The sequence below is a fragment of the Equus caballus genome, chromosome 8 (genome assembly GCF_041296265.1).
Source record: "Equus caballus isolate H_3958 breed thoroughbred chromosome 8, TB-T2T, whole genome shotgun sequence".
NCBI lineage: Eukaryota > Metazoa > Chordata > Mammalia > Perissodactyla > Equidae > Equus > Equus caballus.
In genome coordinates, this window is record NC_091691.1 from 13,194,609 (window position 1) to 13,210,428 (window position 15,820).

The 15,820-nt window shown below is 41.0% G+C and overlaps 1 protein-coding gene across 22 annotated transcripts in view; it reads left to right on the forward strand.

Moving 5' to 3' along the window:
• GIT2 (GIT ArfGAP 2) overlaps positions 1-15,820 on the forward strand; it is a 48,049-nt gene that overhangs the window by 17,281 nt on the left and 14,948 nt on the right. For 3 of the 22 annotated variants that reach the window (XR_011441257.1, XM_003365472.5, NM_001301316.2), the window contains 7 exon segments: positions 639-690; positions 3,999-4,071; positions 4,324-4,421; positions 5,449-5,560; positions 8,388-8,530; positions 10,867-11,016; positions 14,749-14,997. Coding sequence is in view for 18 of the 22 variants with exons in the window: in XM_003365472.5 (XP_003365520.3) it covers positions 639-690; positions 3,999-4,071; positions 4,324-4,421; positions 5,449-5,560; positions 8,388-8,530; positions 10,867-11,016; positions 14,749-14,997 (877 nt within the window). In the remaining 4 variants the exon portion in view is untranslated. 22 annotated transcript variants of the gene reach the window in all.

The following is a 15,820-nucleotide window of genomic DNA, read 5'->3' on the forward strand; positions in this document are numbered from 1 at the left end:
ACACACTAAAATTTGAATTTCATATAATTTTCCTATGTTATAAAACATTATCCTTTATTTTTCAATCATTTAAAAATGTAAAAACCATGCTTAGCTCATGGGCTGAAGAAAAAGTGGGCTATAATCTGCCGACCCCTGGTGTATAAGGTCAGATGAGTTCATGGCTGCAACCATGAACCTTAAACCCTTATGTAGCCAATTACCTTTGCATAAATACTGTTAAGAGTTTATGAAATGACTAACTGCTATTCCAGAGGTAATCTTGCCATTCTGTTTTTTCACATTCTGCCCTTTTCATATTTTCTGCCATCATGCTTTTTTTTATAACTTAAAAAATTGTGATTTCTCACATAACAGGCCTGGGGACTAACTTGGCAATAGTTCTGTCTTTTGGTTAGTAGGTGATTATTTTTCTCTTTACCATGTTACATGACTGTGGTATTTCTAGACGGAGTTACTTTCACCAAGTTGTTCTGTTTAAAGTTCCCTCACTGGCTCTATTGGGCTATAGCATTTTTGGCCCTGACCATGTCCATGAACTGTAATTAATATCTTGATCCCTTGGCTATCATAATCTTCTACAGAGCTCACAAAAATGGTTTTATTTACTTGCTTATCAGTTTTGTACATTTTCTTAGCAGCCTGGATTTGTCTGAATTGGCAAAAGCTGCTAAGAAGAAACTTCAATCTGTGAGTATCTCTATTTCCTGGTGAGCCCCAGTATGGGAGATCATGTGTCCTGCTGATACTGCTCTCAGTCCGTTACCGACTGCATCAGATGACTTCGTTTCCTACTCTTAGGTGTTGTTAAATCAGAAGCAGACCATTGAGTGTGTAGTGAAGAAGACTGAAAGTACCATTAAGTTTAGTATAGCCAATTTATTGGCTCTGCTTCAAATAGTACTGGCTTTCTCTGTCATTTTAAAAGTGAAGACTGTGCCTTTGACATTAGGAAGTTGTTTCTCCTCCTAAGAGTTCCCTGTTTCTCTCAATGTAAATGAGTAAGTGGGACACATCTCTTGGAATTACCTCCTGTAGCCTCATAGAATGCTAGGAAATGATAAAAGCTGATGCTGGAATGGTGAGGACCACAGATTCTCTTGCTGCCGCTTGGGATCCAGCCAACTGTCTTGCATATCCCATGCCACTCGTCAGAGCTTTGTAAATGAATGTTTTTAAAAGCTGCTGGTCCTGTCCCAGATATGTGCTCAGAGTGTGCCCAGTTCTGCAAGTCACAAGCTTGCTTTAGTCTGCTTATTTCTTTCCAAGCTGCCCACCTCAGCCTTAGTCAGGGCCCCAAGAAATCGACTTCTCTGGGGAGGATTTCTCTTTGTTTAGTCCCCACAAATGAAGCCTCACCAGGGTGCCTCCCTAGCCGTGTTGACCACCAGATTACCCCCTCAGCTGTTCTTATTCCTCTCTGGATCACAACCAAGATTCTTAACCTCTTTCTGTGACCTTTAAGGGCGTCATCCAGCTCTCACCTTTCAGTTCCTGCCCTGCTTCCCAGCTGGTTCCCGTTGTGTGTGTGTGTTGCGTGTATTTAAGTATTTCTTTATGAGTTACCACTCTCTGAAGGCACCTTCAGGTCCTCTTTCAGGAATCCTCTTTTGCCTGCAGTATTCCGTTTACCCAGCTTCCATCCCTTTCATCATTCAAGTGGCTGAAATCAGAGCACCTTCACGGTGTAGGTAGGGGTTTTCTCGCAGCCTAACCCTGGAGTTGCAGCTCCCCTGGGTTATGACTTTCGCTTCATCCCCCTTTTCACAGAAGACCCTGCAGTAGAATTTCATATAATATTAAGTACTAAATATTACATAAAATAAATTTATCATTACTAGTATTTAACTGTAATGTGAAATAAATGTATTTTTATGCAATTTGTTTGGTGTCTCTGTGTTCTATATCTATGGTTTTGTGTGTCTGTGTGCTTTATTGCCTTTCTTAAATTAGGGAAGATGACTAAGATGATAAGCTTTGGAGTCAGCACTAAATATTCTATGATTTCTTTTTAATTACTTATAGTATGCAAGCCAATTTTTGTTTTAAATAATTCAAACATTGTAGGTAAAACCCAAGGTCCCTTTGACTATCCTGTATTTGCTAGGCTGAAAGCTGCATGAAAGCTGGGGTTATGTCTGTCATATCTCTAGCATGTCTATTTATCTAGCAGGCCCCAGATAAATATCTGTAACAAAGTTGAGTACAGCTCTCAAGAACTTGGGCTCTGGGTCAGACTAGTCAGGTACAGATCTCGGCTCTGACATGCTCCTTAGCCTCTCTGTGCCTTGGTGTCTTCTAGAAAGGGAGATAAAGATCCAGCAAGGGTTGCAGATCAGAACTGCTCAAGGAGGGTGAGCTGCCATTATTACTTGTTGACCCTACCCTGTGGTCTCCTCCCAGGTGAGGGCTCTTATCAGTGCCAATTCAGTGTTTTTCCTGCAATACACATCCCTCCCTCCCTCCCTCCTTAATGAAAAGCTGAGAGAAATGTAATAAGACTAATACATTCCTTGAGTTAGTAAATGTTAACATTTTGAGAGACTTTAAACTTGGATCTCAGGTCCATCACTTAGTGGCTTTTGTGACTGTAGGCAAGCTACTAACTTGTGTGCTTCAAATTCCTTGTCTGTAAAGTGAGGTAATAGTAGTTCCTGTCTTCATAGAGGTGTTGTGACTATTAAATATGATGATAATGATATTAGCACAGTGCCTGGGATGTAAGCCTTCAGTCAGTACTGCTCTTGTAGTTATTGTTAGAAATCATAACAAGAGCTTGTAGCCTCTTAGAGGAAAGACACTGGGTATTTATGATGCAAGTTCAAGTTTCCAATCTTTCATCACCTTATCCAGCAAAGGCTCTCGGGGTTTACTTTTAATTATAAATGTAGTATAACTGTACTAGAGGAAATTTGGAAAATAGAGAAGGGGAATCATCCTCACTCACTATATTCTTAATGGATTGAGGGTCAGTATTTTGGTGTACTTCTTCTAATCCTTGTTTTCAGGTGCGTTGTTTTTTAAACTGAAGCTCAATCATAATTACAGAATTTTACATCCTGCTTTTTTGACTCAACAATGCACTGTACCCATTTTAACGAGTTCCCCTGAGGTCTGTGTGGCCAGCATTTTAAATTGCTGCATAAAATACATTCTGGTCAGTGTGCAAGTGGATATTTCCTGAGCCCCACCTCAGTGCCAGGTACTATGTGCGGTTGTAAGGAACACAGTAGGGAATAGAGCAAATTCAGTGCCAACTAAAAAGTAACTGCCACCAAGCATCAAGGTGTGTTTCTATAAGGAGAAAAGTGCCGAGGGAGCCAGAACCACCCTGGCAGGGGCTTAGCTTCATCTGGGTGAGGAAGCACCCGACTGTCCTCCCTATCCCAGTAGCCACCAGGTGGGCACCCCACTCAGTGTGGGGACTGTTTTGTTAACTGACACTGTACAGCATACTGGTTAGACAGGCTCTCCCTTGTTGGGGACCCTGACTTTTAGGGAAGGGAGGACTGCCCCTGAGGAAGATAGCAAAGAGAATTAACTGAGGTCTGGGTGATATTTTCATGCAATGACATGTTTTATCCTCTTAAACTGGCATGTTTTGCCATCTTTGCCATCCCACCAAGGGTTTAGCATCCCTTCTACTTGGGGGACCTGGCAAACGCTCAAGAGCAGAAGAGGAGCCTTTAAAGGGTGGTATCACAAGAGGAGTAGAGAAGTGGACCCTGCTTTTGAGTTTATGTACTCCGAATACCTCTTATCTGCTTTATAGCACAACGCTATCTGCATATCATCAAGGAGGAGGCTGCTGTGGGAGGCAGACATTTCTAGAGGATCTGTACTGTTTTGGAAATGCTATTGTCTGTTGAATAGTGGGTATTTACCAAGCACTGGCTTTGGATAAGATTGGAGATAAAAGGGTGAATAAGTCACAGTCCCCCTCATTCTCCTAGTGTTAATCCTTGTCCCTTGTGTTCCTGATATTTTTTTACTTTCAGCTAAGTAATCATTTGTTTGAAGAACTTGCCATGGATGTGTACGATGAAGTTGACAGGCGAGAGACTGATGCAGGTGACTTAACATGTGGCTTTATCTAATAAGCTTCTGTTATCAGTGGGCAGTGACAAGCTGCTAGCCTCAATGTTTTACTTGCCCAATTTCTACTGTCCTGATAACGCGTGTGTCGACATTTACTTTTGTGTATGTTGGCTTCGGAGTGTGCTTCCCTGAGTCTCCCTAGTAACGCGGGAGCCGCGGCTCTCAGGGGCGCAGTGGCACACTCATCGTGATGAGATTCTGTCTCTGGCTCTTTCCTCTGGCTAGTCTGGCTTGCCACGCAAAACCACAGCACCCTGGTAACCGAGACAACCGTCGTCCCCTTCCTTCCGGTCAATCCTGAGTACTCATCGACACGGAACCAGGCAAGTGACCGAGTCCGAAAAGTAACTAGTAGTGTTATTTTGGGAATGGCTGATAGCATGGTATTTTATTTTGCCAGGACAGATATTTTACATTTTTTTATTGATTGAAATGTTAATATCTTTTATACACGCACGCACGCAAAACTCACAGATTGATAAGAAAAGCAATAGACGTAGATTACTGAGAAAGAATATAAAACAATTCCCAGGAGAAATATAAGTGGCTTACAAATGTGAAGAAATGTTTAACCTCATTAGTAATCAAGGAAAGCAACCTAAAGGCATTAAAGAAAGTTTCTTCACTCAATTTAATAAAGTATATAATAAAGGATACTCTGGGCTGATAACGATATGGCAAAATGGGCTTTCTCGTGCTATAGATAAGAGTTTAAACTGCTGCAGACTTCAGAAAAGCAATTTGTTAACTAGTTCCAGAAGCCTCAAAATTAACATCATTTCACATGGGAATTCCTCATTTGGACATATGTTCTAATAAAATAAAAATACAAAGATTTATGCACTATGATTTTCATCAAAGCATTGTGTTTAACAATAGAGCATTAAAAAGATCTGTGGCATCCATCAAGAGGAGAAAAGCTGAGTAAATTAGGAAGGTCTTTTAATTTTTATTGATTAATGGCTATGTATAGTGATAGAGTCCCAACATCTAGATTATGCCTTTGTTTATCTTGCAATTTAAACATTTCCCTCCAAATTAATTTTTCATTACTAGGTCTTCTCCAAAACTGAACTGATATTAGAAAAAAATGTTAAGTAGAACCATTTCATTTTGTTCACAAAAATAATATGCATTGTAAGGACTTAAATGTTATATAATTCTCCTACGTAAATGGTTTTAAACTGTTCGCAAAGAGAATGTTAATGTTTGATTCCATCGTGGTTGTGATTAATGACACTTCGTGCTGGAAGGTTTTTGCTGAAATCTAACAATAGTCTGACTAGTTTTATGTGAATGTGTGTATATTTTTACATTTGGGAATATTTCCAATTATTTTTTCACCCTCAGGGCAGACAGAAATTAGCTCGGTTTAACGCCCATGAGTTTGCCACGCTGGTTATCGACATTCTCAGTGATGCCAAGAGGAGACAGCAAGGCAGTCCTCTTTCTAGTTCAAAAGGTAACTGTTCACTGTTGATGGTGAGCTCAATGCAGTCTATACACACTACTGATTAATAACGTGTACACCTGAAATTTCACAATGTTACAAACCATTACGATCTCAATAAAATAATAATAATTAAAAAAAGGTAACTGTTTCAAACCTCTAAATGTTTGCTTCTTTGCCTTCTAAGTTTGACACAAGTGTTAATAAAGCACTCGTCAACATGACAGCTTAAAGCCCTGTATGTTTTATTGGTACTACATCATGACAAAAAGTTTACCTCTTTGAGCCTAGAATTATAAATATTTCAACTTTATTAACTCCTATCCAAATTTACCTTATATGTGATTTTTTCCCTCTTGGGTCACCTATCTTCCCTATAAAATTACATCCTGAAATTAACTCAAAAGTCTGACTTAGATCTTGTTAAGGGACATAAGATTTAAATTACAGCTCACTTGCTGTTGCTTACCTACAAAAGTGAGTTCTAAATAATTGAAATTTGTTACTATAAACTTTATATGTCTGCAGTGAGAGTTAACATTGTAAAGAGAGCACTGAGCACTATTCCTAGGTGCCCTGTGGAGTCTAGTTCAGTAGCTCAGGGTCCTGTCTCTGCGCTTAGGAATGCACTTCCTCCCCGGCCCCGGGACTGTATCCTCATTGGTTTTTATATATAATACCCTTTCTTATTGTAAAACATATAAACAGAAGAAATACATACCATGAAAATTGTTTTCAGTCAGCATCGCATTCCCCAAAGACGGTAATCAGTAACTGACAACAATTTGTTCTTGGTTTTACTGGTTCAACCAGAAATAAACCAGTTCTAAGAAAGTTTATCAAATTTTTTTGAAGGTGCAGTGATAAGGGTCCTGTCAGACATTTGAAGTCTCAAAATGTACTTGCTCTTTGATTTGGTGGTTCCATTTCTAGGTGTTAATTGAGGGAAATAAAGATGTATGTGTTATTATTACATTTATGTACAATGAACACTTATTACACTCTCAATGATGAATAAATTGTAAGTACTTTCAAGGTAAACACACACACAAAAAAAGATATATGTGTATGTTATATATAACACTGAAAACATTAGAAACAAATAATAATAGAGCAACAGTTAGTCACATATTTTAAAAGTACACAGACCTTTTTTTCAGAGCAGATGTAATGACAGTATAAAGTAATACATTTTTTTAAAGGTTTAGTAAATCCCAATTTTGTAAGGAAAACATTTGTGTGCATACATAGGTACAAGTACCGCATGTAAGTATAAATGTACAGTTAATCCTCATTATTCACAGGTCCTTTTTTTTTCAGATTCACCCATTTGCTAAAATGTATTTGTAACCCCAAAATCAGTACCCACAGAATTTTCGTGGTAATTTGTGGACCTGTACAGAATGGTGAAAAATTTGAGCCATCCAAAACACACGTTCCCAGCTGAGATTGAACAAGGCCACGCTCTGCCTTTTGTTTCAACTCTCATACTGTAAACAAATGTCCTTTTCAAGGTCTATTTAGTGCCACGTTTTTCATAGCGTTCTGCTTTTTCTTGGTGATTTTACTGTTTAAAATGGCCCCCAATTGTAGTGCTGAAGTACTGTCTAGGGTTCCTGGGCACAAGAACGCTGTGATGTGGCTTATGGGGAAAATATGTGTATTGAATAAGCTTTGTTCAGATGTGAGTTACAGTGCCGTTGGCCATTGAGTTCAGTGTTAATGAATCAATATATATTGAAAATGTCTTTAAAATGAAACACACATGAAACAAGGTTATACATTGATCTGTTGACAAAACTCTTATGACCAGAGACTCACAGGAACCCAACCCTGTGTTTCCATTCAGAACAATGGTTTAGGATTTGCTAATTAGTCTTCATGGCAACTTTATAGGCCATAACTACTGAAAATAGGGAAATTGACTGTATGCATGTATATGCTTAGGAAAAAGACTGGAAAGAAATAGACCAACATATGTCAATGGCTATGAATGATTATCAGTAGTTTCAAATTTTCTTTATTGAATCTTTATTATCTCTGTGATCAGATGACATATATTTTAAGTATTAATTTAAAAAATTAAAATTCCTTTTAAGTAACCATAATTTATCAGCCAGATAGTATCTACCAAAATATCCAGAAATAATAATGGGAATAAGAGATTAGCTTGAATGCCTGAAAGAAATTGGAGAGACTTGGATAATTTGTGAAATCTTGTATTCAAAATGTGTTAGAGCCTATTGAATCAGCCCTGTTCCCCTATAGACCAGACCTTCCTGAGGTGCATGTGTGTGTCCACTGGGACCTTTTCTCCTTTTCTGTCTCTCTCTGTCACCAGGTTTCAGCTGACTAAATGACAATGTGCCTATTCTCTGAGCACCTAGTTTCTAGGCTCCGCTTTAACAACTTCCTTTCTGTTTTGGCTTGACATTACCTTGTAAACAAGTTACAGTTATAATTGAATTACAGTTAATCTTACCTTGTTACAGCTTTATTTTCATGATTTGGAGCTACAGTCTATCTCCTTGAATGGTTAGAGACTTGGGAAGCTGCCTCCTTAATCTGAGCAGTTTTTCCCCGAACCGTCTAATCAGTTTGCCCACATTTGGCAAGCAGCTCAGAGGGATGTTTAAATCTCTCTGTGCAGTTTACAGTAGGCTGTCTGTCTGATTGATAACCTGCTCTCTTATCCTGTATTAGGTGGAAATATAACATTACTATTTCTGTCATTTTCTTTCAGTCTTTTAAATGGCTAAACCCCAAAATCCTCCCAATAGTTTTTTGGGAAAAGAAGGTTTTTTAAGCCTGAAGTAAAATTATATGCTTTTCTTGATAGACAATGTGGAGCTCATACTGAAAACAGTCAGTAACCAGCACAGTGTTGAGAGTCAAGACAACGACCAGCCGGACTACGACAGTGTGGCATCAGACGAAGACACAGATCTGGAAGCCACTGCAAGCAAGGCAAACAGGCAGAAGGTGAGGTGACACACTGCACATAGAAAGGGAGAATATGTTCCTTTTTCAAATCTTTCCTCCTACAAAGTTGCCTTATTTGTAAATCACTTGAGGGTTAGCCCTGTGAAAAGTCTGTGGAGGTAAAGTTGGGTTTACTGCCAGCTTGGGCCAAGCAGAGGTGAAACGAGGTGAATAGTTTTAGAATAGGGGGTTCCTTGTACCTGAGTCAATGGCTGAATCACAGCCCTACTGCACGTATGACTTTGTAAGACTTGTAAGGAGGGACTGGTGTTTTTTATTCTTTCAAAAAACATTTACCAAGTGGCTTGTCTGGATAATACTGTCCTGAATGAGGCCCAGTCCCTTTTCCGTGAGGCTGTCACTGCCTAGTTGGAGGGATAATTACAATAAAAGGTGTGGAGTGATATGTGTCCTAGGAAGCACAAATAGAAGTTGGAAGGATGGGGTGAAAGGAGGCACAACCTTTCCTTGCTGAGGAGGAGTATCAGGAGAGGCCTTGTACGTGGGATGGCTCTTAAGGTGTGCCTTAAAGGATGAGTGGGATATGAGCACGTGGAGAGGCAGGGAAGGGTGGTCTAGGCAGAGGGAAAGTGAAACAGGGGTGTCCCGGTGGGAAAGCTGGTCATGTACAGGGACAGCCCAAAGGGAGTGGGACTCACAGCTGCAGCAGCGGGCAGTCACCGTGGAAGAGCGCGCCACCACCCTGAAGAACCTGGACCTTGGCGGCAGTGCAGAGCCCAGAGAGGTTTTAGGCAGGGCAGGAGAGCAATGGGTGGCTATTAAAACCACTGTTCTGGTGGGTCAGACAGTGGAGGAAGGGAACTCAGTTAGGGTACTGCTGAAGAAGTCCAAACCAGAGCTGACCCAGGCCGCCTCAGGGCCTGGGCTTGGAGGGTCTGGATGGAAGAGAAGTCACTATGAGAGAGTGTGAGCCCAAGGAGCTGCTTTACCCACTGCTGAATCCCCAGGACCTCACCCTAGACCCGGCCCATGGAGGGGTTCAGCAAATGTTTGAGAATGGATGAAGAGGAAGATAGAATAGGGGGCCGGCTCCGTGGCCGAGTGGTTAAGTTCGTGCACTCCGCTGCGGTGGCCCAGGGTTCGGATCCTGGGCCGCAGACGTGGCACCACTCATCAGGCCACGTTGAGGCGGCGTCCCATATCCCACAACTAGAAGGACGTGCAACTAAGATATACAACCGTGTACAGGCGGGGTTTGGGGAAATAAAGCAGAAAAAAAAAAAAAGATTGGCAACAGTTGTTGGCCCAGGTGCCAATCTTTAAAAAAAAAAAAAGGAAGATTGGCAACAAATTGTTAGCCCAGGTGCCAATCTTTAAAAAAAAAAAAAAGAAGATAGACTAGACAGGTCTTGGCAATAAGTTCCATGTTTGAAGTGGGAAGACAGACACAAAAGTTGTATCCAGAGTTTGCCAGGTCACATGACTGTGAGAATGATGATGATGTCATTGGCAGATGCAGGGAATGCGGAGGGGACAGCAGGAGTCACTTGTCACATCTGAAACACCTCTGCCCAGTCTCCCCAAAAACACTGGGTTCACTCAAGGTGACAGCTAGAGTCAGGACAGGGCCCTCCATAACGGGTCCTTTGTGGACTGACCGGCCTTCTACTCCTCTCCACCTTGCCCGTCCACTCGCCCTAGCTGAGCTCTGCTGCTGCCTAGAACGTTCTTCCCCCAGACAGCCATTTGACTAATGTCCTCACTTCCTCAGGCTGTTGCTCACATCTCACCTGCCCAAAGGGTTACCCCACCTCTCTAATTAAAATGCACCCACTTCACCCCTGCTGCAGCTCCGCAGCCCCTCACCCTGCTCCATTTTATCTATTTTCCACAGCACTTATCCTTCCATCACACTGTGTAGTTAGTTATTTTTTCCCTCTCTTGCTCTATTGGGATATAAAAGCCATGGAAGCAGAAATCTCTGTCTGTTTTCTTTCATATATATCCCAAACCCCTAGAACACTCCCTGATGCTCAGTAAAAATCTGTTGGGATGAATGAATTAATGAAAGAATGAATAAAATAGGAAAATGAGTGAGCAGAGAAAGGCAGACAAGACGAGGTGTACGCTCTTAGTCATTGTCCAAGTAGATCTGTACCCCACTGCCTGTTCTGTTAGAAAATATTGACTTTAACATTTTCCAAATAGTAACTCTACCTTTATGTCTTCTTTTTGCATTACTCTCAGAAGCCTTGATTTGGTTTGATTAACTTTGCAATCCAGCTGGCATGGTCAGAATTTGAAATTCTTTAGCTGTTAGTCTTGAATGTTATCATCGTCTCAGATTGTGAACGTTTTCCCCAATTTATTTTTAGAGCCTAGATTCAGATTTATCAGATGGACCAGTCACTGTGCAGGAATTTATGGAGGTCAAAAACGCTCTAGTGGCTTCTGAGGCCAAGATACAACAGCTAATGAAGGTGAATAACAACTTGAGTGACGAGCTGAGAATTATGCAGAAAAAGGTAACATGTTACTAAATGCCAGGATGATTGACTCTTTAACCCCGTAGTATAAGGAAGATTCCCAGGCACGACGCTTGTGGTCAGAGGGACGAAAACAGTTACTGTAACAGACCTAAACGTCTTTGGGCCAAGCTGTCTTTTTGGAAGCAGTATGTATTTAGATATTTCAAATGAAGTAGGTTTGATTAGAAATAAACCCACAGTAAGTTTCCCGAGGAGGAGAAACATGACAGCCTATTAAGTGTCTGTATCAGTGGTAGTAACACTTGCACTGTTCTGTGCTTCCTTGGAACCTGGATGGCGCTCCCTGGGTGCGATTCTTCCTATTCCTCATTCTAAAGAAAAATCACACCGTGAAGGCAGTGCAGACAAAAAGCCCTGGGCAGGTGTATGTGTTTATTAGCATTCCAAACCCTACCCCACGCCATGCAAGGGATGTTGCCACGGTTCACTCTTATTCTAAGTTGTTACCCACCTCAGCCTGGCAACCCTGTCCCACATCCCCACCTTATTTTTCACCAGTACTTCCCACTAATTTATGATGTCCTCAGAGGCTAGGGCAGGGCCTGTCGCAGAGTAGGTGCTCAACAAATATAAGAAAACATTTTGTCTGCACTATCGAGAACTGCTCACTAGTTAGAAACAGTCCCATTTGCTCAGCATTTTCTCATTCACTGCCTTTGGAGAGAGTCAGAAATATATGAATATATTAATCCCTAAAAGGAGTGTGGCTGATAGTAGCAAGGAATATGCTTAAGAGGGAGATTATGTATGATATTCTTTATGAGATTGCTAAGAAAAGGAAGTTGAAAAATTTTAAATTCTGCTCAAGACTTTCTGGGTACTGCCCCCATCATTCAATTCTCTACAAAATGAGATTTTGTACATTTCTCTTAAATAAAACAAAGTGTATATCTCTGTCTTATTGCTGTCATTTGAAGAGTAATCCTTCAGAATCATTATCAAGAACAGGGGACGCAGTGCATTTCATTTGTGGCTGGGCCCTTTTCATGGATGCTTCCTAAAGGAAGGCAGAAGAACCAGAAAGAGGCCCACGCCCCTCCTCTTGTCAGCGAAGTACACCCTCGCCTGGATCTTGGTTTAGGATTCTTTTGGTGTTGAGTTCTAGATCATTTTGTGAGACCTTTTGAGATAAATGGCCCCGATGCCTATATTAGAGGGAGAGAAGAATGCCTGAAGATCAATCAGATTGTAATCAAACACTTGTTCTGGGTTGCCCTGGCTCTGTCTAGGGCTAGTGTGCAGCCATGAATGATACAGACCAAGATCCCTTTGGCCATAAATAAAGGGCTTGCACTTCCTCTGTCTTTTCTGAAATACCTTTTGTTTAATGAATTATAGTTCGCCCCATTAATTGAACTGATAATTTTGTGGAAGTGACTTTTTCTAAAACATGCTGATTTTGCCACTAAATCAATCTGCTAAGCATCACCTTTTTTATTCTATGATGCTCCTTTTAGTATTTGTAGAAATCACCAGAGATATCCTCATGTCTCTGAAAGAAAATGTCTTGAGCTTCTTTAAGAAATGAAGAGTGAAATTATGTGCCATTGCCTGTGGATTATCTCTTCGATTCTTAAAATGCTTTTCGTTTCTGAAACTATTAAATTATCTGTAACTTTTCATTTCCTATTATACTCCTTCCAAACAAGAAAGTGTTCTTGTTAAGATAAGATAAGTCTGGTTCTTATTAAGATGAGCATCATTCAGATTTACCTGAGGACATCTCTAAATACAGAGTACTGAAATTTTTAAAACTTGAGACCAGCAGCTTGTGCTCATTAAAACACATTCAAGCAAAATCCAGGATAGATGTTTTAGAGGCATGAAAAGTGTTAAGATAAAGTTTCAGATATCAAGGCCTTGTAAAAAAAAAAAAAACTCTAAGAGAAGGTTTTCACATAGACAAACATGTTGACCAGACACCCCAGTCCTTCACTGAGGGCATGTGTCAGTTCTGCTCCTTACTCTGGACCTTGACCATCTCACTTTAGGCTGTGGGTTCCCTAATAAATAGTTTTGACAGTCACCTTCTGCCTGTCTGGATCCTGGAATGTAGGAATTTTCAGTGGCTGCTTGTCACTTTGCAGCTGTTCTTTCTTTGGGAATGGAGTTGCAGATATGTTATACCCTGAGAGCCTTGGTGGGGTAGAGGCAGTCTGTCATTCCGCAGCGGGTCACTCTTCCAGAAAACTGAGAATGAGGGCATTTCTGTGGCAGAGGCAGTAAGTCAGACTTTCACAAAAGTTTGGCACTATTAATATAAAGTATGTGGAATTTTTATTTAGCAAAGATGTATTGATTTTATTTCAAAGTTAGGTAAACTTTTTCTTATATAGTTGACAAAGTAGCGTGATTTGTATCTGATCTTTCACATTTAACAGTTGCTTGGAAAAGATGCTAATTAATGAAGAGGAGCAGCCACTATTGGTGTATTTTTCACAGATCGGTGCTTTCTAAATAAAAATTGAAAGTAACTCCTAACACTGAATGGGTTTGCTATTGAAAAGTAATGATCTTCTGGTGCAAATACAGTTGCTTGCGGACTTAAGCCTTGGCCCTGGTGGGAAATCTGGTCAGATTTTACAGTCTCTGTCAAAGAGTAGACAGCTGAACTCACACCACACCCAGCTTATAAAATGTCATGGAAGATGAAGGAGCACCAGAGGGGAAGGACACTGTGCAGCCTGGACTCAGTTAATTGTGTTTAAAATGCCAGACGCTAAAGAGTAACACGATTCCTTGCTGATCCCTTAACCCTAATTCATCAAACACCATGAAGCAGCCTGCATGTGAGGAATGGAAAGAGCATTCAGGGTCTCCAAGTGACAGCCTCTAACTAAGATGGGGTGGTGCCAGGCACATTAGCGTGTTGAAAGCTGACACCACCGTGGTCGCATTTTTGGGTGACAAAGCCAAAGGAGAGAGAGGCCAAATATTCCAGCCCTGACCGAAAGATGATCCATCACCAGAGGGAAGCGAGCGTGCTACGTGGAGCGTTCAGATGAAGATGTTAACATAGTTCAATAGGCCTGCAGTTTTCTTCGTGATATGTTAATATAGCAAACGTACCATGATTCGGTTCCCTCTATTTTTTAAAAAGTGCTAAATTGTCTGGAATATCAAGAGTATTATGTAATAAAAACTTGATGATCATATTTTTCTGGTTGGCTTTTTGGGAAGCAGTAGCTTATCTGGTTTTTCATAAGCTGAACTTCACTGTCTTTCTTGCTTTGCAGAGTAACTCATTATCTTTGTGCTGCTTCCATGGTGTCTGCTGGCATTTTTGGCATCTGCAAATTGCTCAGGGCTCATTTGAAAAGCGAGTTACCTAAGTGATGTCCTCATGATCTCAGGCTCTTGCTTGAAACAGCCTTAGAATAATCAGGAGTACAGCTTTCCTGTAAACATTTCCCAGGCCCACCATGACCAATTTTTAAGTGGTTAGACATTGTTTTTAAAAAGTTTAGTGCTACTTTTCCACATTCAGAAATTAAACTGTTTAATTTGCCTAAGTGATGAAGTGAGTCGACTACGTATCACTCATTCCAGAAGAAAGAATTCTTGTTGGTAGTTGCCTTTGACTTTCAACCCCAGCTAGCTGTTATTGTTCTTACTGTTTAAAGCTGGTAGTTGTATGCGTTTACTTGGTGTTTGCTTTTTCTGCTTGCTATAGAAAAACACAGTCCCACTGCCAAACATTTCTTTCAGCTTCAAACACTCCAGAGTGAAAATTCGAACCTCAGGAAACAGGCCACAACCAATATATATCAGGTGCAAACTGGTTCTGAGTACACAGACACTTCCAACCACTCTTCCTTAAAGCGACGTCCGTCTGCCCGGGGCAGTAGGCCCATGTCCATGTACGAGACGGGATCAGGTCAGAAACCATATCTCCCAATGGGAGAAGTGAACCACCCCGAAGAGAGCAGGACAAGACTCCAGCCTTTCCCTGCGCACGTAAGTAACACCACTGGCGCTTCCGCTCTTCACTCTCTGTCCAGCCTGACTCCTGCATTCCCTCTTCTGAACCTGCAGATCCCCGTGTCTCTGCTTTGCCAGATTGGACTATGAGAGTTGTCCTTGTGTTTGCTGTATTAACATGTCGACAGATGCTTGCGGTGTTCCCACAAGCACACAAGGCCATTGGCCAAAAGTTTTCAAACCCAGTTGGGGATTCTGGCTCTTGCTCAGCCCCTCTCCCCTTTTTCTCCCTGGTATTCATAATATCTTTCCTAGCCAGCCAGTATTGGTACTTTTTTTTGTAATAAGCTTCCTTCCCCACTGTGGAAAACAAAAACAAATTGTAACGGTCACCAGCAGAAGTGCGTGCCGTCTTCCTTGAGGTAGACAGGTATGTGCCCCTTTATGAACTGTGGCCCTTAGAATTCGAGGTACCTTGTCTGCTCCTCCTGGTTGAGCAGATGGCTCTGGAAGCCTCCAGGCCTCTGTGGCCTCTGCACCTGTGGTCAGTGTGCCTGCTTAGCTTCCGCATGCCCCTTCTCCCCTTCATGAAGAAGACATTGCTTGTGTTTTCTTGAGAATGAAGTGTGAAAACGCTACATCAGTTTTACAAGTGTTATATTCCAAAGATTGTATTCTGTAACAGGCTGCTAGCTATCTTATTTTACAATGGGATAAATATTGTGTTGTGAGGTTTTCAAGTATTATATTTCTTTTGGATTATTTTAAAAACCTATGTTTTGACAAAATGTTATAGACATTTTGAACATATGTGATGTTTTTTCAGAGAGTAATATTTATCTTTTTGAATGTCAGAGTT